Below are 23,492 nucleotides of genomic sequence, written 5' to 3'. Positions count from 1 at the left end.
TCTTAATTAAATTGTACATCAGTTTCACACAGCCTGAGGATAGGAGCGCAGTACCAGCACGACACGTCTGTCGTTCACGCGGCTATAAATAACTGGAGACGATGATCTGGGGGATAAAAGTGGCCTTGGCGTTATGAAGATAATAACTTGGGTCACCCAGATTTAGTTTAAGATTAAGGCTATTATCTTATGACACACCTGGTTTTGCTGACCACATCGAATAAGGACCATGTGTACCTCTATAGCATTAGATTAAATCTTTATAAACCGTGTTGGATTCGGTACCAACATTGTGTCAGTTCTGTTTTTCGGAAATTAGACATTTTAACTGTTTGATCGGTAGTAAGGCACAATTGAAAGCATTAGTTAATAAGGAGGACAGGATTGTTTTAAATTTAAACTTTATAGTGTTCATAATGATTGTTCTAGTATGTGGACATGAATTATGCCCAGAGCGTGCTGCTTGCTTGTGACGCAGCGCCATCACAGTTATAAAGTGTGACCCATGGTGGTATACGGCACAAACTATGAAAATATAAAGTAAAATGTCGCCTAGCAAGAGTTCTTCAAGTTCATGTGAACGCAAACGGTCAGCAGACTTGGAGTTAGTGTTCTATTTGCGAGAGTAGGCAACGGATATCTGTGATGACCCACTGGCTTGGGGGCGGAACAATGTGGCAAAATATTTTCTCTTGGTCAAGGTTGTGAAAAAGTATCAATCTGCGTTACCAGTTCACCATCAGAACGTGTATTTTTTGGAACGACTGGAAACGTAACCCCAAAAAGGTTCCTTAATTGAACCGTGTGTTGTTTCACTGATAGAAGTGCTACAAAAAAACATGCACATAGGCGCCCGTTCCCATTGGATCTCTGGGGCTGGCTCGAGCACCCACCGAAATGGCCAAGCACATCTGCTCAATAATTTAAATAAAATATGCTTTTGAAATTCGTGAGTCTCTCTGATTGGTTGCAATTCACATTTTGCATCTTGTGTTTGTGCTGCTCAAGATAGTGAGTTTGTTAACGTTTCCCCAACAAAGTTAACTAAATTTTGTCCCTTTATAGTCCAAGGTCACTTGTAGTAATAAATCTACCTCCCTGTCCATTTAAACCAAGCTGCTTGATGCTGTTGCCATCTTGATGGTTTGTATTTTTCCTTCTGTAGAAGACTGCGAAAGACAGGAAAGATTTCTTTGCGAGGTAACCTCGCCATCTACTGACCTGACACACATAATACAGTGTCCTTAGAAGTCCTTACGGATTAGCAGAAGTACTTGTTTTTGTTGTTGTCGTTCATTTAGATCTTAAGGTCCATTGGTTAGTTTGCAGACACCTTTAATAAAGAGGTCGGATGATCTGCTCAAGAGAATCTCACTGACTCAATCTGTTGTTGGATTGAAGCTGAAATCTAGCAGCTTAGCTACTTTGCCATAAAACAATCAGCACTCCGGTTAGTTACAATTCCGGCCACTACATACATTGATTAAGTATACATGACTACATTTATTTATTTAGAATAACCTTTAAATGAAGAAGCATCAAAATTTTGCAGCCAACTTTAAGCTACATTTGGGTTAATGTGCACTCTCAGAAAAAAGGTACAAGAAGGTACAAAAGTTGTCACTGGGATGGTACCTTTTAAAAAGGTCCTAATATGTACCATTTTGGTACAGATATGTACATTTGAGGTACCAATATGCACCTTTTAGGTACAAAAATGTACTTTTTAAAAAGGTACTGCCCCAGGGCTCGGATATGTCTTTCAGGTGAATTTAAAGAGTGCTTGTCTAGTCTTGGTTTAGGTGTTCTTGACTAATCATTATATGGAGGACAGAGCTCACAGACACTGCTAATTTCTGCAGGTCTCAACAAGAAACAAGTGCAGCCACCTTCCTTCCATGCACATCATCTGTCTGTCAATGCAATAACTATTACAGTCATTTCAGTAACTATAGGATCTCTGTTGTGATCATACATATGACCAGAACCAATTTAAACATGCATCATTCATGAAATCTTATACCTTCTCGCCTCTTTGTTTATTTGGTTATGATTTGCAGCTTTTATTTTATGTCTTGCAGTCTTGTGGCCACTCTTGGATAAACATAAGTTGTCACTGAAAGCCCTAACCTGATATTATCATGTCAAGTGGAGTTAACCAACCCTCGTCTTTGCTCAATGCTGTCCTCAGTTGAACGGTCAGCTGACGTGGAGGCATTTGCATCGATTTGCCTGGAACGACGGTAGCTCCAACGAATAAAGCAAATGTTGGTTCGCAGCTGTGCTTTCATAGTTCGTGTTTTACTGCTGTTTCGTTTTAACTTCAACGTTCTGGGTTGATTTTAACCAATACCGTATGTTTGCTGGGTGCCTTCATTGTAGAGATGCACCGATTGCAATTTTCTTGCCATTTTTTCAGTAGGTGTAACCTGCCGATTCAAATTTTTTCTAAGAGCTATGATTGACAGCATATAGGCTACCAACAAAAATCCACTTTTACATTAAATGAATAATATAACATTGCACTTTCACACAAACTGCATTCAATTACAGCATCTTTTGAGCAGAATAAAGTGCTCATGGATCACTGACAATATGTTAGATGTCCAAATATTAGTAATATAAATGTATCAGATGTCTGAAGCCTCTGCCTGGAGAACAGATGGTCATTCTGAGTCCCGCATATCAACGTTTCATTTTGATGTTGCGGACACAGGGGAGGGATTAATATAGGCACAGGAGGACTGTGGGTCTAAAACCCAATACCATTTCGACTTGTTTCTGTACACCCTGAAAGGCGTGTTTTTAAGTCTTATTTGTGTTGACAGTATGAAGGTTTGTAATCACATCGCGATTCGTGGAGGTGGTCCGTCTTTGTCAAACCAATCACTTTTCCAGGTAAAGAATTAAATGAATGCTGCTTTTGGATAGCGGGTGTGATGTTATTGCTTACGCCACTGGCAACACAATGACCGATTGGAATCGGAATGACGTGGGCATGACCGACTGGATCATCGGCCATTTCCGGTCTCTGGCTGGTCTCTTCTAGTACTTCATGGCACCTTGAACGGAAAGCTGATAAAAGCGGGCCTGACTTTGGTGGTCTATTATGTCAGTTTACAAGCTTTAAGCACTTCTAGCTGACAGATTGTATTACTAAAGAACCCTTTAACTGTCATTCACCTCATAAATTAGACCATCGGGTTTCTGACATCTAAAAATACATGAGGATTAATTGCACGAGGTCACATCTGACATGGTTTCTATCCCATTTTTTTATGGGTGACTCTCCGGGGTACGGCTATGAAATTAAATCTTTCCGTAGAGACCGTGTGCGTGACGAGTATTGCAGGCCGTTTCATTTAATGATGGAAAAATTGAAATGAATGCGACAATGGAGCGTAGATTGAAAAATTAAAAATTCTGTCATCCAACACTGGGATTTTTCATTTTGAGGCTATCTGCCCTCTTCCTATGAAGTCTCCTTTAAAGTTTTGCCAAGGTGAAAGCTTCGCTAATGTGTTTTTCAAGAGCTCAAATGATGTTTCACACAAGAATCTCACGTTACAGCTGTACCAGAAAGCTTTGTATAATGAAGAAATAGCTAGTTGACTGTTTGAACCTCGGTTGTTTGACTTGTCATCTTGACTTATCTTAAAGTGACTGAGCTTTAGCTTTTGCTGTCTTATATCTCACAAAGCTCACGATTCACGAATGCTGTTTTGGTAAAGCACGTGTTTATTTTAATGCCGTGTTTCGTCATTGATCACGCTTTCTGGGTTGTGCACATCTGCTCGTGTTTCTGTTGCGCTACACCTGTTGTACTTTTTTGAAAGGGTCGATTTCTCTCATTACAGCTCAATTAGATTTCCTTTGAGTCTGCGATCTTGTGGTTGCTAGGCATTATGGGAAATAGATGGAGGAAAAAGACCCTTGGCAACAAGAGTGGAAAATGAAAGACACACTCCAGTTCATTAGATTTGTCTGATGCTCGATTTGTGTTATTGGTGAAAGACAAAAAATGGATCTGGATTACTACGAGCGCAATAATGAAGTGAATCAATCCTAGTGGCTATGACAGAAATGGAATACTACACTGCATACTGCATACTGAACACCATATGATTAATAGTATCTACTATTAGTGCATAGTATGCAACAATAAATCTCCATGTTGATTTGTTGTGTCCATGACATTTTAAAGGGACACCATGAAACTTTTGGCCACTAGGGGGTGCTAGACACGTATTTTTCACTTCTAGCGCCCCTAGAGCCCACAAGCGCCGCAGCACTGTCGCAAAGGAAAGGAACTGGCCAACCTTAAAACTAAACTAAAAACTAAACATTTAAAATGCTAAACGATCAACATTTTGAGACAACAGGGAGAAACGCAGTCATGTTACAACTTTCTGATGAGGAACTCGTCGTGGCAGAAGCCATTTCTCAATCTGAAGGTTGCAGCCTCCGGATGTCGTATTTCTAATACGTCATCAAGACTGTCTTATTTCACAATATTAACAATTACAAAGTTGACTATTATACTTAGTTAATCGTAAATTGTTGCAGTATGCTTATGACTTGCGAATGTAATGCTCAGTTTACCTTAATAACCCAGGCTTGATGACGTGTGCAGCCTGCATATTTGACCTCCGGAGGCTGCAGCCTTCCAATTCAGAAACGACCAGACGTTTCCTTGCCTTTTTCCAAACAAATATTGTTGCATCCTCTCTCTCTCCCTCGCCACCAGGATTTTCCGCAATGGCGCTCGTTATTCCTCTTTTTTGTGTGAAAATCGCTCCAAATCCAAGTAAACCGATGCGTTTAGGTCTGCCGCTTTGTAATACGTCACGCGAGTGACAGCGGAACGCAGCAAATGAGGAAGAGAGAAGAGAGAAACGCTCGGATCTGATTGGTGAATGAATAGGGTTTGGTTTTACACTGTGAGCAAGTTTGAGTGCTATAGCATCCTGGATTGTAATGTAAATATCATAGACACAGTAAAAAGAAAGGTAAATACGTGAACACAGCATCTGAATACAGGGAACTATATGCAATATAATCGCCGTAATTTATAAAGAACATCGCATTTATGTATGAATCAACAGTTTATATAAAAAATTGCCTTAAAGGGGAATCGAACCCGGGTCGCCCGTGTCATAGGTCCGTGACACTAAAGACTGTGCCACAGAGTCACATATTAGAAACCGCTCTCTACACTCCTTAAGTAGCCTCCAGCAAAATTCACGTTAAAAACAAATTGTGTGGAGGAAGTGACGTATGCCGTAAAGCAGTCGAATTTTGTAGTTTTTTTTGTGCTCTGGTTACTACCACAAACCCTAAGTTTTAAAATACGAGTAAAAGTGATACAGACCCCGTCAGGCTATGGTAGACATGTCATTCAACCTATTTAAAGTCGATGTACTATCACAAGGGTCTTGAAAATGTATTATGAAGGTTGAAAAATTACATGGTGTCACTTTAACATTATTCATCATTTTTTATTTTAATATCTGTAAACATGTCTTAAATTTTGGCAGCCAGGGCAAATCAAAGGGTTGTTATTGATTCATTGAGTACAATAGACAAGGAATAAAAAAGTCAGTCAAACACATCAAAATGTGGGAAACCATGTATCATTGGGCTAAATTGTATTGGATTGAGATCAAAGCAAGTTTAAACGGGTTTTATGCATCCTAAATTTGATCTGATCTAAAGGTTTGGGCAGGTGAATTGTTTGGTTGTCTGTGGGGTTTGCAGTAAGTGTTGGGGATGTGTCTGTCATTACACAGCAAACAGTTTCTTAAGGGGCAGCTATGGGTTTTACAGCCCCGTTTCATCTGACTTCACCACCCCCTCCTGTTCTCCTCTCCCTTAGTTTGCACAAGAAAATATTTCCAGATGTTCAGAGAAAAGCGCTTTATTTCAGGTTCACGCGTCATGCCAGAGGATGTGTGTTTTTGAGTCTAGGTATGCTTTTTCAAAATCTGATAGTTTGATATGTGTCTGTCTGGGTTTGTATGTCTCTGTGTATTTTTGGTGGCATAGTGTTTGAACAGTGTTGTTGGGTGGAGGTCTTGTGGCACACATTGGCTGCGGTCGTCGCGGCTGGGATACGCATCTGTTTTACTCATTTTCATGCAGTTGGGTGGCTGCCAGGAACATTGCGACGCTGCGTGTTTTCTGTTGGCTAATTGACCGTTGTGCATTACTCAACAGGTTAGGCAGTCTTTAAAACTTTGTTTGGGTGGGTTGGTGCTACTGTGTACCTGGGTTCGTGCCAGTTACTAGGCTTTACCACATGTTCTGTTCTTCTGTGATCTGATGGGTTGAGATTCGAGCAGAATCCATTCAGTTTAAGTTACAGCAATGGTTTAGGAAAATACATGTTAATTAATTTCTTTATGGTGAATGTTGATCAGTGCTGTTGAACCATCTGACTGCATATGAACTGAAAGTTTTGTCCAATATGGTGTGGTCTTTTACTATCGTACTAGGGCTATGCGATACAAACCAACACTTTTATCACATTATTTAAAAACATTTGGTCTATAAATTTTGGATGCACTGATATATAGGCCTATAATTGATATTGGCAGATTAAAGCATTTTTCCCACTATCAGTGTTGCAAAGGGGCGGAACGTTTTCAGTAAATTTCTGGAAACTTTACATAGAAATTTACAGGAAGCTTTAAACAAATATATGTAACTTAAGTGAATACAGAGTAGAAATGTAACTGAAATTGCAGTAAATCTTAATGTATTAAAAAAATATGCTGCAAGATTTTTTTTATAAAATACATTTAAATTCCCTGTTATAGGCACCTCTGCAATTTTTTTCAAATTCACAGTTTATTCCTATTAATTCCTGTTAGTAATTCCTGTTAATTACTATATGTTCCCATAAATTCCGAAAGTTTCCAGCCTTGAAAATTTACAGAATTTTGCAACCCTAATATCAAACATTGACCAATTATTTAAAAAAGCCAATGATCAGTGCCGATTATAAAATGCATCAGAACTTCTGATGGGGTCTTCTGTTGTTGTAGCCCATCCGCCTCAAGGTTGTGCGTGTTGTGGCTTCACAAATGCTTTGCTGCATACCTCGGTTGTAACGAGTGGTTATTTCAGTCAAAGTTGCTCTTCTATCAGCTTGAATCAGTCGGCCCATTCTCCTCTGACCTCTAGCACCAACAAGGCATTTTCGCCCACAGGACTGCCACATACTGGATGTTTTTTTCTTTTCACACCATTCTTTGTAAACCCTACAAATGGTTGTGCCTGAAAATCCCGGTAACTGAGCAGATTGTGAAATACTCAGACTGACCCGTTTGGCACCAACAACCATGCCACGCTCAAAATTGCTTAAATCACCTTTCTTTCCCATTCTGACATTCAGTTTGGAGTTCAGGGGATTGCCTTGACCAGGACCATACCACTAAATGCATTAAAGCAACTGCCATGTGATTGGTTGATTGGATAATTGCATTAATGAGAAATTGAACAGGTGTTCCTAATAATCCTTTATGTGAGTGTATGTCAATGTAAGTAATCGAATATTGGTATTGGCACATACATTTTCTATCAATGCATCCCTAATAGAAAAATGTAATCTCCATATAAATGTTTATATATATCCTGATAACATTTTGTTGAAAACAAATTATGAATAGCAGCGATTTTGTAAAAAAGAATTCGCCACAAATAAACTTTTGGTGACTAAATATAGATGCTAAATATAAATGCATAGTTAATCCAGATGTGTTGTCCTGAGATGATTCATTCACTTTGATTGCTTCGACATCCACGTATGACACTACAAAGGCTTGTTGGAAAGCTTTCTGCTGTTTAATCAATACTTTTAGTCATATTTATGTAAGCGTCTGAATGACCTGAATCAAACTTTCCTCTGTGCTTTTTAATTTTCCAGATCCCGGACAGAAGTGCCTTCTATGACGATGTTTCTACTTGAAGCTGCTCACATCCCACACTGTAAACAACACTAGCTTAGCCTTCGTCTCGTCCGGCCCTATGTAGTGTCAACACGGCGAAAATATCTAATTTCCTACGTCTTGCCAAAGCACAAGGAAACGCCACGCTTCATTCATTTACAGACCGTCATTAGGTATTATTCCAAGGAGAGCCATTGCCTTCAAATAGCATTATCCACAACATACAGGAAAAAAGGACATCAGTGCTGCGAATGTCCCGGAGCATGTTCTTATTGTTGTGTCCGTGTTGTGCACCTGGGACTAAGTGACTGATGAGCGACTCGGCAGAGATTGACAGCTTTCCTGGTAGCGGCCATCTCCAACAGGGGGTCTGAATGTGACATCTCTTTTTAAAGCCCCCAGCAACAAATAAAAACAACAAACTGTACAGGTAGATTCTGACTGCTCGAAACTATCCCTGACACCTTTCACCAAAGCGGCCGAAGGTTCAGTTTTGCCATGGCGTTAAACATCGCTTCAATAAGAGACACAAAATGGCTGACGCTGGAGGTGTGCCGGCAGTTTCAGAGAGGCACGTGCTCACGTAGCGACGAGGAATGCAAATTCGCGCACCCGCCCAAGAGCTGCCAGGTGGAGAATGGAAGGGTGATCGCCTGCTTTGACTCACTGAAGGTAAGTCACACCTAGCGTTATGTTTTCGAGGTGTTTGTAAATCTGGCACGATGTACGCTTTACAATGTCTACATTGTTGTTGGGTGTAACCATTGTCAAACACGTTTTATAAAACAATAGCAATACAAAGACACTGATATTTTTACACCACAGACCAAAATCACCACAGTTATCAATATTATCATGATTTTGCGAACAATTTCTAGAAATGTAAAAAAATACTGATGCAAACCAAATTTAAAATAGATTTTACATGTAAGTGCACTTTTGTTCGCATAAACATCAAGTAAATAACATTAATCATGGCACATTTGGGGTTTAAACTCATCAGATCTCATCATTTAATGGAAAATGAATAAAAAAAAAGTATCTGTCTAAAGAAATATTAAGCAAACATAACAGTTCAACTAGATTTCCCTAAATGTGAATACTTTTGGATTTAAATTCAGTCAGTCAAGCACTGTCATCACAAACATGAGAGCAGATGTGAATGAATGTGTTTGTCTCATGTTATTGCATAAAATGGTTGATGCTGGCAAGAGTTTTCGAGCTGTGACATTGGTATGAGTAAACTGTAATTAAAAAATAACGCGGCAATACTAACCGTAGGACATATTTATGGGGTTAACCATTAAACCGGTAATTGTTACATCTCTAAAAGACACTATTGTTCAATAAATTAACCCTTTATTTAATAACATTAGTCATTATAGACATGTTTTCTACCAAGTAGTATAGGTCAGTAGTAGTCTTAACTTTTTGGTTGTCAAGGTAAAGCACAACGTGTACGACTTTTTTAAAGCAACACCAAAGAGTTTTTGCTCTTTGCTCCCCCTACAGGTTGGAAGCGGAATTGTCCATTACCACTGTCGTAAATAATTAAGCCTACTGCAGCAAAGCTGGCTCTGATTGGATTGTAGGTCTGCCGTAAAGCAAGTTTTTGTAGTTACAGGACGGTTGGAAACTTCTTTAGTGCGTTTTTGGCTGATAGAGGGCTGCATAGCGAATATGAAAGTGCTGTTCACTAGGGATCGACCGCTATGGAATTATCAGTGCCGATGCCGATACCGATTTTTGTTTCATCAGCCTTAGCCGATGACCGATACAGGCTGCCGATTTTCTTGAGGCGATATTTCGAGCCGATACTGCTTTTGCTCACTCAATTTACATCATAAAAATGACACAATGATGATGCCAAATGTTACAAGTCTCAATTTAAAATAAAAAGTAAAAAAATGTTATATTAAAAAAACTATATTTAACAAATAGTAAAAACAGGTGAGGGTGCTATGGCACCATCTTTTGATGTTGTCATGGAAAGGTTAGGTGTTTTTAGTCACATGACCTGCAATCGCTTGCAGCTTCCAGCACTCTGTTTGTAAATAATGCCGGAAAGAAATCGGCGAACACGGCAGCCACATATCGGCCGACGCCGATACACATAAAACTTGCAAATATCGGCCCGATATATCGGTCGGCCGATATATCGGTCTATCACTACCGTTCGTTCACCCTGTTTTGAGTGGATGAACGACTGAAACTTTTTTGGAAACGTTATTTTAAGGTAAAAAAATTCTTTGCTGTTGCTTTAAAAGTGCGAAGATGGTTGCGCTATTTTAAAATCAAATACAAATGACGTGAATTAAACTCAAAAATGCCGAACACGATCCAAATTTTTGAGATTCTCGTAAATGAAAGTACAGTTAAAAAAGTTGAAAACAAAGGATTCATAGCTTGACGTTATAACACGTGTACAGTCACTGGCTCATCCAATCAGATTTCAGTGCCTTATTTTTCCGCTGTTTTATGTTTCATTTCACATTGATAATTGTGGATGAAGACGTTTATGACTGCTGGTCAGTTTATAAGCAAGTATAATTATTAGGGATGTAAATCTGACCGTTAGTTGCGATACGATAATGAATATCTCTGTCTTCGATTAATTTATTGATACTTTAATATTACGTGCCTAGTTAAATAACTCAAAATAACAACAAATGCAACCAAAATATATAACAATACGTTCAATTAAACACTTTAAAAAGGCACAATCTCTGTCTCATTTAAAACTGGCAAAGATTTTTTTTGCCAATCTGTTTGTTTAGTCCATTTTCCAAATACAAAATATTTCCAAACCCACGATTTGCGTCCGTTAGCGGTCAAATTGTTCACTGCTACAACTGCTTTGTTGCTTTGTTGCATTCACTTGCTGACACTAGCACACAAAAATAAAACAAAAATGTGCACTTTGGTGAAAATGCGTAGATGGACGTTACGTCAAGGAATAAGGACGCAGAGAGTGTCAAAATAAAAGTACCTCATATCAATATTTTATGTGTAGCACATCGATGTATTGTTACACCCCTAGTAATTATGCATGCAAGGGTTTTGAGCTTTCAAGCCTCTGTAAATGACTAAGTGAATTGGTGCATCAACAGATTTTTGAAGATACATTTTGTGTTGCAAGCAAATAGGTTGTGTTAGTGCAGCGCTCTTAAATTAGAGTGCATGCGTCAGCTCAGCCACCCTGCATACTGCACACTTCAAATACAGCTGACCTATAGACAGATCACGCGTCTGTCCAGCTTTATATCTTACCATCTAACGTTACCATGCCATTTATTTCTGCAGCGAGGGTCCAATCAAATTCTGTTCTGTTTTTGGACGGGTGAGAAACCTTGACCACGTTCAAAATGAATATCATCGAGATTAATGCAGTAAATCATAGTTAAAGCTTTGGTGTACTGTGTTATACACTTGTGACTAGACATCAGATGAATATTACATGAATGCTAAATCTCTTAGTTTAATCTAACGAGGCCTTTTTAATAAACATTGCTGCCGTTTATTATATTGCTGTTGCTAATGTTTTATAAAAGCAATAAGATGAATTGCAATTATTTTACCAGAGTTATGTATTAACATTGACTGCTTCCATGTTGTTTTAATCGAACGATGCCATAACGCAAACACAAAGGTGTTTCTGTTCGATTCATCTGGGTCACCTGATGTATCCCAACACAGATGGTGGTAGAGACGTGAGCGATACTGCAGCATGCATGCGTCCTGCAAATGCAGCGCTGGTGACATTGACAAATGCGCCGTAAAACTGGAGCAGCTCGCTTCTCGCATGGGAATAACAGACTTGAGATGGTTTTTACCTGCAGTCAGAGCCTACAAAAAGCTCATGAACCGCTCGGACGGGTCTTTATCTGTGTGTTTATGTCACACGTTAGGCAAGGTCACTATGTAGGTCACTCTTTTAGGAGGCCTGGTGATTTCATTACAGTAAAGCTGCGAGACATTGTCACTGTAGAAGTTATCATAAAGCTAAATATATAAAACTTAAGCTTAATATATTTGAAAGTGCACTGAATTGGATGACTGCCGTTAGTTTAGTTAGTTTACCGCAGGGCAAAGCTGATGTTTGACAGTTTTAGAGGATTTTCCATAGCAGTCTAACTTGTTTATCTGTATTTGAATAGACTAAGACTTCTTAAATAATATTAGCTCATGGCATGACTCAGGCTTTCGTTGTTGTTTATTTATTTTGGTAATGTGCTACAAAACTATTTTTGGCATGATAATGTTTCTGTTAAACAGTAAGGAGGTGTACTTCAGTCAAAGGTTGACAGATTTACTGCAATTTGACAGTGTAATACAGCAGTATGGTTGTGTCAGAGCTTTAAACTCCCTGATGGTTAACCGTTGCCTCCGGTTAGTAGTGATTGTCTCTTATGGTCAGCCAGAAGAACACTGATTCGTCCATCTTTGTCAGGTCTTCATCCGCTAACATCTTTACCCTGCTGCCAAAGTACGGAATGAGATCAACCCTACAGTTTAAACCTAAATTATCACTTTTATGTTTTGCAGCTTTAAAAACAGAAGCCTTTGAGAGTTATCTATAAATATAATATAACCAATACACCAATCACTACATTTGTGCCATTTGCAAGCTGTCGATTTTGGTGTCTCTTATAAAGCTTTACAAGAACTTTCCCAAAACTACCACCAGACTGTTTGTTCAGTCCTTTCAAACACAAGGAGGATAGCAGAAGTATTAACCTAAACAAATAATAAATCTTCAGGATGTCGTGTTGTTATACAGGTCTTATCTCAAACACAGCACCCATTGAGTTGTTGTCTTTGTCCCATGGGAGACTACAGTCATGAGATTTTCTTGCTATTGAGGGAACCTGAGCTGCCCGAGGTTTTGCATGGACCCCTGACTGCGATGACCTTGCGAAGATGCACAAAAGCCCGTGTTGTTTTTTCAATCAGCCATGCGCTCTGCATTAAAAGATAATGAATATGGTCAGCGGCCTCATTTGTAATGTTCACTGTTTCATTGTGCCATAGTGCTGCTCTCAGCGTTTGCACGCCGTCCGCGAGCTTCTGCTGTTTGTCCTTTTTAAATGCAGGTGTGTGCTGCATTGTGCTGCACTTCCTGTCCAGACCTGCAGAAAGAGATGCAGCGAGAACAGCACAGACAGTTTTGGACTGCGTTGTTCAACGCAGTACAATTTATTTTATTTTAAGCAAACTAAAAGCACACTTTTTACTTAACTTTAAATTGTTTACACGCAAATACATATTTTTTAAATTGCTAGTGTTGAAAAACAAGGTTGTGATTCAGTTAAGTAAAAGAAAAGTGTTTTTTTTATTTCTTAGTTAAATTAAAGGATTAGTCCATTTTCTTAAAAAAAATCCAGATAATTTAATCACCACCATGTCATCCAAAATGTTGATGTCTCTCTTTGTTCAGTCGAGTAGACATTATGTTTTTCAAGGAAAACATTCCAGGCTTTTTCCCATTTAATTGGACATTAATGGACACCAACACTTAACTCAACACGTAACAGTTTTTTTCAACGAAGTTTCAAAGGACTTTAAACGATCCCAAACGAGGCACAAGGGTCTTATCTAGTGAAACGATTGTCATTTTTGACAAGAAAAATAAAAAATATGCACTTTTAAACCACAACTTCTCATCTATCTCCAGTCCTGTGACGCGCCATTGGGGTCCATTAAAGTCCATTAAAATGAGAAAAATCCTGGAATGTTTTACTCAAAAAAACATAATTTCTACTTGACTGAACAAAGAAAAACATCAACATTTTTGATAACATGGTGGTGAGTAAATTATCTGGATTTTTTTTTTAAGAAAATTGATTAATCATTTAATGTGCATTAATGTGTTGATTTAATAGCACCATGTTAATTTTGTTCCTGTAGTTTTGCGTGAGATAAATACAGCTGTGCTTATTAAATAAATGGTAAAATATTTTAATAATGTAGGGCTGTAAGACGATTAATTGCGACTAATCGTTTGCAGAATAAAAGTTTTTGTTTACATCATATACAGTATGTGTGTGTACTGTTTGTATAATAATTATGTATAAATAAATACACACAGATGCAAGTATATATTTAAGAATTATTTACGTGTACATACATTTACATATTATATACATTTTTATATTTTTATATTTTTTATATAATTATAAATACTTAATATTATATATAAGTATATAAATAGATTCTTTTCTTAAAACTATATATGCATGTGTGTGCATTTATATATACATAATTATTATATATGATGTAAACAAAACCTTTTATTATGCAAACGATTAGTCACGATTAATCATTTTACTGCCTTGTAATAATAACAAGATTAAACTTAAATAGTTAACTACTTTTCGTTAGTAACTCGCAATGTAGCGAATTATATTTCAGATGGAAAACCTTGGCTTCCGTTTAGCGTTTCTTAATATTTTGTCGCTTGGCACGCTACAGTTCAACCATCTCAATCCTGCGCTCATAACCTAGTTAGTTGTTAGCTGGTTAAACAGCAGCTATTGACAGAGGGCAGGAAGCACACGCAGAGGTCTGGGGGAGGGAAAGTAGAAACGTTTCTGTCTTCCCAGATAATGTACAAATAACAGAGTCATGTGGTGTGGCTGACACTGAATAGCCCTCTGTGTTTCTGTCACCCTGTCTCGGCTCTTAAGTGATGCCTGCGCTTGACAAGCCACTATGACTTTCACCGATCGCAGCCGTCAGCTAGACTGCACATGCAGAAATCAACAGCATACGTTTGTCAGCTTACACATAGAGGCTTTGTCTAGTCAGCTGCCTAGCTGGTTTTGTCAGTTTTTGTCCCTGAATAATAAACAGCATTGCTTGTGTGTCTTGCATGATCATTGCTATATCTGCATCTAAGCTAATACGCTCATACAAGAGATTTGTAAATCATTCTATGTCTTGGACAAACATGCATTCATTTTTCCAATTGCATGAGCTTAGTAAGTGTTTGAAGCAGAGCAGTCTGAATTTGTAAGGGAAAATCGCATTTATTTTTATCATTAATTTGGAAACCTCTGAAGACGACTTGCTGTGAGCTATGTGGTTATTAATCAATGGCATTTTCTCTTGATGAACGCATCAGTATTGTCAATCATAATTAACATCTGACAATAAAGTCAAGTCGTCCTACATTAATTTATTTGATTTGACCTTAAAAATATTGTTTCTATACTAATAATTACCAACTTAATATAATAAAAATAATATAATAAATAATCTTATATTTCCACATTGTTTTTAATTTGTTTATATAATTTTCTATGTTTCATTGGATTTGTTAATTTCCTTATTGAAGACGTCCAATTGTGCGTGCCCACCGCAACTTTGTCGCTAGCTGTGTCCCAATTCGAAGGCTGCAAACTCCGAATGCTGCATGATAATGGGGCGTACACACCAAACGCAAATTTTTCGATTTGTGCAAGTAGATTATATACCAACCTTCGCATGCAAAGATGCGAATAGACACAAATTTTTCACCCGGGGGCGATGCGAAGTATGCAAATTAGATGGTGCGATTGATGCAAAAACATGCGTTATTCACCTCAAATGCGTTTTCGTGCAAGTTGAAAAATTTTAATTCAAGTGAAAAAATTAGCATGAAACGAACTTACATTTTGCGAGTAGTCTTGAGCGAGGAATGCGATGCTTCGCGACAGGCACGGAGGGCGTGTAGGTCAAGTGGCGCAAATTATTGATCCTTTGAAGGCTAGATCAATTTATTTCAGTCCTCTTTGTAGGCTTCAAAGGCTGTGACCTTCAAAGACCAATCCACGCCTTTAAAGGATGCGTCCTTCAATTAAATTCGAATTGGGACACAGCTGACATGTGTCACTCGTCTTTTTTAATGGGGTCGTTAAGAGGCATTCCTATTTCTGGTTGTCCTAGTAACAACTAAAAAAAATGAGTAACCGTCCTCATAAATGACCAAAGATGGATGACGTGAAATCCACTGCTTGCCACTTCTGAAAGTATCTTGTAATTTGCATAAAGTTAAACTGTTCTTAACCTTTCGACTGGTTTGACTCAATAGATTTTTTAAATCTATTAAAGAAAAATAAATCCTTCTAGAAAAATAAATTGGTATAATACTTTTGAAACCCAAATATTGCCAAGACAAAGAAAACTCTTTCATTTTTGCCTCAAGGCTGGTGAAACTGTCGCTTGTAAGCTGCTAGCAAAAATCCTTTCATTTAGAAAAGTGATGTTTCCCGCACCTATCCACAAATTCACTGCTGTATGAAAGATATTTTAAAAAATATAATGTAATATATAAATGTGCAGGTCTTTTTGTACTTTTGTCTTTTGTACATTTAATCTATATGTACAGTTTGAATATATTTGCTACAGTGACACAGTACTGAAATAAACGTCCAATCTAAAAAAACCTCACTCAATAATAAGATGTGTATTTGTTTTCTATTGTTTTATGATGCAATTTGATCGCAGAGCTTTAAAGGATGCTGTAACATGCAGTAATGAAATAGTGACTGCAGAGACATTTGAACAAAATGTAACACAATTAACTTAAATGCATGTATGTTTGTAAGCCATCGGGCATGTTGGACATTTTTCGTGTTTAATCTCCCACAGCAGGCCACACCCTCGCCAAAGTAAACATGCGGGGGAATGTGTGCCGATCCCCCAGCTCATTCACAAAACAATGAAACGCTGACTTGGGCTTAATGTCAGACCACTGGTGTGGAGTGACTTTATGTTGTACAGCTGTCTCTCTCTCTCTCTCTCATATTCTCGACCAGGCCCTCACTTCACCCCACTACTCCAACGCGTCCAACTTGATTTTGTCCATGTGACTTCATTTTTAGGGGCAGTGTCTTGTTTGTTGTAGTGCTGTGCAGTAGCAGTATGTTGCAGCTGCAGTCGATAAGCATGCGCTCACTGGCAGGTCTATGCTGCTGTGCACCTGTGTGCGTTATTTTCACTCGACTTTATCAAACGTACATACCGATTCTGAGAAATCAGGAACCTGTTATGGAAAAATGTGATATTAGAAACAGACATCTTGGCTACTGCGAGCACATTCTTTCAAGTGGGTGCAGCTACTGTTTTTAATAACACACATCTGATATCACTTAAACAAATTCAACTTTGTATAGTTGATAAATAGTGAGAAATGGTGGGATATTTCCAACCCAATTTTAGGTTTAAGGGGTAAGCCCAGGGGTTGGGTTAAATGAACAATGGGTTTAAAACAACCTAGCATAGGTTAAAGCAACAGGTGGGGTCCATCCCCTCTTGACCCAACGTTGGTTTGAAAACCTTATTACAAGGCTTTCAATATTGTCCAAACATATATAATAATAATTTTTTACGATGCATTGTAATGCTACTTTGAACGATTACGTGCCTCTGGAGCAGAGTTTAAGTTTGGGGCTCTGACAAGGAAAACAAGAAAAAGCCGCAACAGTAAAAGTGTGAGCTAGATAGATTTACTAGTGCACTATAGTAAGGATGCAACGAGATATTGGATTGAAACGAGTCAGTGACAATAATCATAATCAAATCCAAGACCAGTGATTCACACCCCTAGTGCGGAAAGAAAAGATTTGTACCAGAAAAATAAAATCACTTCAATTTACATTTTTTTTTTTTTAGGATTTACAACACATCCAAAATTCATATTAATGTAACTCTGTAGACATTGAAAAGTGAGGGATTTGTAAATCTGCTTCTGACATTTGGATTTCCTGTTGTTTGTTATTTACGTTAAACTCTCAATCCAAGACGACCTTGCAAAATATTCCTGAATGTTCATATTTCAGTGACCGTCAAATGGAAGTTATATCCATAAGCATTTATTCCAAAACATTACAGCAATTTCCCAGCAGTGCTCCACCGATACTTAAATAACGCCAAACCGCGCGATTTTGTTCCCAAACCTCAATAGAGAAAACCATATCCCATTCAATCAAATCACTGATCGTTTTGCATCAGCGTTGATTTCCCAATGTATTCCCATTTTATTTAAGAACCATAATGAAGCAGAGCAGGAAAACAGGCCATTAGGTTGATTTGATGTTCCAGTGATGGATCTGCTCCTGTTCCCTGGTTCCCCTGGCAATGACTTCAACCACCAGAGACCAAGAGGGATAGACAGGGAGACCACAGCTGGTGTTGGAAGGCTAAAATGCATTAATGAGCTGCGAGACTTTGAAATCAGAACCCTTGTCTAATTAGGCTGTAACCTTTAAGTTACTGTTGGACTCCCAATTGGAGGGCCGCTTCGTAAATATCGTTTAGCCCACACGAGTGCCAGTATTTCAGTTCAGCTTCCAATGGACCAATGCGTCTGCATTGCTCATTGATGTTTAGGCTGAGAGGAGAGCATACAGCATCTAGTTCAGTAGTGAGAAGCCAATAATGGAGCTCAATACGGCAAACGGCACTGTTGTTGTTTGTACTATAGCTGTACTAAAAGTCATGTAGCTCAACTGGTCAAGCGTTGTGTTAAAAATGCAAAGGTCATGGGTTCAAGAAACACACATAGCCTACTGGTAAACTGTTCACTTTTAATGTAATGTTAGTCACTTTGGATAAAAGCGTCTCTTAAAGTCTAAATGTAAGACATTGAAACATGCAAAAAATTATCTTGCATATTATATATTTTAGTGCGGGGTTTCCCAAACTGGGGTCCGCGAACCCCTGGTGGTTCGAAAAGGAATTGCAGATCGTGAGTTGATAAAATAAATAGTCAATGAAAGTTAGGCGCTGTTTCTTTATACAGCACAAGCAGCATGCCTATAGTCACACAGTTTTTTTTTTCATACAACGCGAGCTGTTCTTCTCATTTTGCGACCAATGACTTATGCAATAACACAAGATTAAGCTGGTTAATAAATGTTTTTGTTTCGGCTAAATGTATTCCTCAGCACATTCCTGTAGCCTCAATATGTTTTGTTTATTATTATTTTGACATTTATAGATGTTTTGCTACTTAAAAGCTACAAAAACTTTTTATTCAAGGCTTAAAATATCCAAGTCCAAAGATTATATTAGTAAAACTCTGTAGTAGTTGTGTGGCTTTTGGACTTTTAAAAGTAAACTTCTACACGCGAGTACCCTAATTTACTGCCTTATTTTTTTTTTGCGCTATAATAAGTGAAAATTCTAATTGAGTAATATTTATGTTTTAATCCGATTACCCGATTAATCTAGAAAATTATTTCCTGATTAATCGGTTATGGAAAAATCATTAGTTGCAGCTTTAAAATACTACTAATAAAACGTCAAATCGGTTAGAAAATAATTGATTTTGACATTAAACATGCAAATGTGCTATTAACTTATTTTAATATTTACTTAAATATTTAAATATTATCTCCGGTTGTACAATTTAGGTTAAGGGGTTTTGAGTGACAAAAAAGTTTGAAATCCCTAACCCTGTTTTAGTTTAATGTAAATTTTGTAAAACAATTCACATTACATCTAAAGTTTGCATATTTAGAGAATTATTGATGTATTTTGGTATGTTTACATCTGGAGTCTGATCATGCCTTAGTTTTTAAACTAATTGTAAAATATGTTGTTGTTTGTCATAGTTCATTTTGGTTTTATTTTATTCATAATTTTCTATTGATTTCCCTGATGTTGTACATCTCTTATATATTTGGCAATATACCTTGTTCTAAGTACTAATGTGTAACAGATTAAGGGCTTTTAATAGATATCAATGTTATAATTAGGAAGTATTGTCAACAATAATGTCCATATGGCAAAAATGTACAGCTGCACGATAATACAACGTGTTTTAGTTAACATTTTGTTTAAATATACATTGAAGCAGAGACGGTGAATGTTTTTATGAAAGTGCTGACAGGGCCCCCCTCACAAAGTTGCTTAGGGCCCAAAAATCCAGGATCGGGCCTGCATAGCACAAAACCGCTCATGTGAATAAACGCTTTGACTTCAGGACTGATGGTTCGATATACTTTAGGGTCGGATGGCTGTTGTTTATAATGTCATAACTATGAGGTGTTCATGATTGGTTAGTATATCAACCTCAGATATCCGTCAGATTGAAATGTTGCGCTTGAAATGGCTGAAAAATGTATTTTCGGCAAGAAGGCAAACCTCAGCTAGGAAACAAGCCTGTCATCTGAACGGCCATGTGAGAGATGACTGGAAGTCTTTATGTAGTTCGTCGTTGAACCGTTTCACTGTCAGCTCTACTCTACAAAGCCAAACGCAGACATTTATAGATTGCTTATTTCACACGACAATTGTAGCTGTCAGCATGTCCGGCCTAAAATCCTCCTTCTCTGGAAAGAACAGATCATTTTTGTTGAACGAAATGAAAAACATCAGACTTGCCATAATTAAAAGTAGTGAGGAAAACAAAGTACTAAAATTAGGATTTTATTTTATGTGAAAGATCTTGATACAAGTGTGTCCTTGAGAAAAAAAAGTGGCGTCATTTCATTAAAAACGTGTCACATCCATTGAAGAATTATTAGTAACACAGACAGATGCGGTTCAAAAATAGCAAAGTTCCCTCTCTTCCAGCATTAATATTGCATTGCACATAGATATTGAGTTTTTAACATTTTACAATTCATGAAACCACCACTGATGTTTTTGTGAAAATGCTGTGTGTATTATCAGCTTTTTGCAAACTGCATATCTCGAATCATCTTCCATAAACAAGCTGAAACGGGAACCATTGAGAGTAGGTGTGGTTCGGCAGAGACCACAAATCTCTCCATCCCTACGTCTGGCAGAGGTCACGGTCGGCCGATGGTGGGACGCAGCAGGGGTCTGGCAGGGTTCACGAATTGAAAGCGAGTTTCACACCCAGCAGATGCTGGCTTCACTGAACTGGCACGACAGGTGGGGAAGAGACTAATTGGCAGTGTGTGTATGATACAGAGAGTCTGGATCTGACGCAGAGCTGTCAGCGTGATGGGGAATATAACTGAAAGAAAAGAGTCGACTCGTCACCATAACTATAAAAGTATGAGTTCGCTTTGCAATTAATGTTATGAGGGTGGCTGTTATGACAATATCTAGTATCACTGCATGTGTAATGTTACGTAACAGTATGCGTTAAAATTGTTAGTTGTTAATTGAACAAAATAATGGTGTTTGAAAGGAATACGCCCTAACAGGACCATGAATTATAGTGATTTTTACCATTTAATAAAGTTCCCAAAATCCCTCTACTGTTTAATAAACGTTTGATTATGAATTGCAATTATTATACAAAAATCTTCGTAATTCGTAAGCATTAGTTTAGTGTGTTTATTAGCATTATACAAAATTCCTGTTACCTATTATTTTCCTTTAGTCAGTAAGGTAAGGTAGGGTATTGATGTCTGTAACGGAGATTTATAGGTATGATTCTGAAATGAAGTGGGTGAGTCATCCATTCACACATGGCCTGTTGCACAGTTGCTATCATTTGTAGGCACTTCAGCGTTTGTTAAGTGCATGACGTCATTGGATAAACACAACAGAATATACCGATAAAGGCCACAAAATGTCAAGAGGTGGAGTGGAAGCACGATTTGTTTATGCCGCCGAAGCACGGCAGAAGCACTGCTTTGTAATCAGGGATGTTGTTTTTCAGGGATAGAGTATCGATCGGAAGTGTGTGGGATGGACGTTATGTGAATACATTAACTGCCGCAGAGTCGTGAAAACATGTATGAGATTCACAGTGTTTTAATATAGATGAATATAATCATGCGTCACCTTCACAATGTGATGTGATGCATATCAGTGGGCTTAGACATACCAGGACAATATTATAGCTGCAATTTGTAAGCTTTGCCTCTCTGTCGCCATCTCTGTTCCAAACATAAAATTGCAAGTTGTTTGCGGAGTTTTTACTTAAAGGTGCAATGTGTGATTTTTAGAAGGATCTCTTGACAGAAATGCAAAATTATATACAAAACTATATTATTAGGGGTGTGTAAAGACCTTTCATAATGAACCGTTATGTTTTTATTACCTTAGAATGAGACGTTTTTATCTACATACACTGAGGGTTCCCTTACGTGGAAGTCGCCATTTTGTGCCGCCATGTTTCTACAGAAGCCCTTAACAGACAAACTTGTATTACTAAGTTGTCTCAGACGATGACATGTTTTCCGGCGGTGACTACCGTAGCTTCTCTATGCATTTCAAATGCAAGGGGTGAGCATTGGATTGAGCCGTTGGTTGCAATTCGCAACCTCACCAATAGATGCCGCTAAAATTTACACACTGCACCTTTAATGTCAAGTCAAATGAAGTCAAACTGAGATTATTGCGAAATCGTACCTTAAATTTTAAATAGTCGCAAACCCAGTGACTCCTAAGACGTATAGAAGATGTTATTATGGGGCGATCACACTGGCACTTTATTTCAAAACAGGGCACAGTTTTATGTGTTATGCGAAGCCGGGTGCGTACCTGCCGCAGAAAGCAAAGTAAACCTACGCATACATTTTCTGATTCACTCAGACCACGGCAAATAAGCCCAGTTTAAAAACGGCCTTAGATTATTTATTTTTTATGGTTGTTTAAAAGATATATTTTTGTGTGTCTGTGTTGAAGTGAGAATGTGTTAGGGCTGTGCAAAAAAGTGCCTGCGATTCTCATGCGTGTTTCATCAGTAAAGCCGGTTCATTTACTACACAGAGCCGTAGTTTGCCGAGACGCTACGCAAAAATGCATAGATTATTAGAGTCAATCTTCCCCGATTATGAACGCGGTTTTGCTGTAAAATACGGCTCTGTGTAGTAAATGCCACTGCATCTGAAAGCAGGTGATGGCGATTTACAACTATTCACCGAACCGGCTTTACTGTTGAAACACGCATGAGAATCGCAGGCAGTTTTTTGCACAGCCCTAGAATGCGTGTAGGGTGAAATAATGTATGTCAAAACAGTGCTGGATCAGACATGTTACTGCGCACTGTCGCTTTGTGCCCTGGTGATTTATAAATATGCTCATTCATTTATGCATTTATTAATTTGTGGATTCATTTATCCATGAATGATTAATTAATTCATTTATTAGGTCATGCATTCATTTATTAATTCACTGAGTCATGCATTTATTCATTTATGAATGGTTAAATACAGGGTTTTGCCATGGTGATGCGCTGTTGTTTTGTGTTAAACATCGACTGCAGTGGCGCTATTGTAAGATGATGTTGTTTAAGTCGGTATCTTGCCGTTGTGATCTGTTACTCTTTCTCTTTTATTCGGTGTGTTTCACTGCACCTCCACTGTTTGCATTGAGACTCCCACACAGGCCATGAGCTCGGTCTACACTTACAATGTTTGCGGTGATGGTGGAGGAAGATCTGTGGAATAGATTTAAAGGAATAGCACTCAAAAATGAATTCACATTTATGGTACTTATTTTGCCGTTTTGGGTTGACAGTCTCCCCATTATTTATTTTCATTGTATGAAAAAGAACAGCTTGACATTTTCCAAAACTTGAAGAAAGTGTTTTGCAAGGGTTTGGTTTGGTTTGGAAAGGAATGAATGTGAGTA

The 23,492-nt window shown here is 38.0% G+C and overlaps 1 protein-coding gene across 12 annotated transcripts in view; it reads left to right on the top strand.

The window, feature by feature from the left end:
* The window catches only part of mbnl2 (muscleblind-like splicing regulator 2), a 78,555-nt gene that overhangs the window by 7,436 nt on the left and 47,627 nt on the right, over window positions 1-23,492 (top strand). For all 12 annotated transcript variants that reach the window (XR_010527674.2, XR_010527679.2, XR_010527680.2 and 9 more), the window contains exon 2: window positions 7,928-8,621. Coding sequence is in view for 4 of the 12 variants with exons in the window: in XM_065254130.2 (XP_065110202.1) it covers window positions 8,448-8,621 (174 nt within the window). In the remaining 8 variants the exon portion in view is untranslated. The remainder of the gene's footprint in view (window positions 1-7,927; window positions 8,622-23,492) is intronic.

This window comes from Paramisgurnus dabryanus, chromosome 4, assembly GCF_030506205.2.
Source record: "Paramisgurnus dabryanus chromosome 4, PD_genome_1.1, whole genome shotgun sequence".
NCBI lineage: Eukaryota > Metazoa > Chordata > Actinopteri > Cypriniformes > Cobitidae > Paramisgurnus > Paramisgurnus dabryanus.
This window is presented reverse-complemented; position numbering and strand designations above follow the sequence as displayed.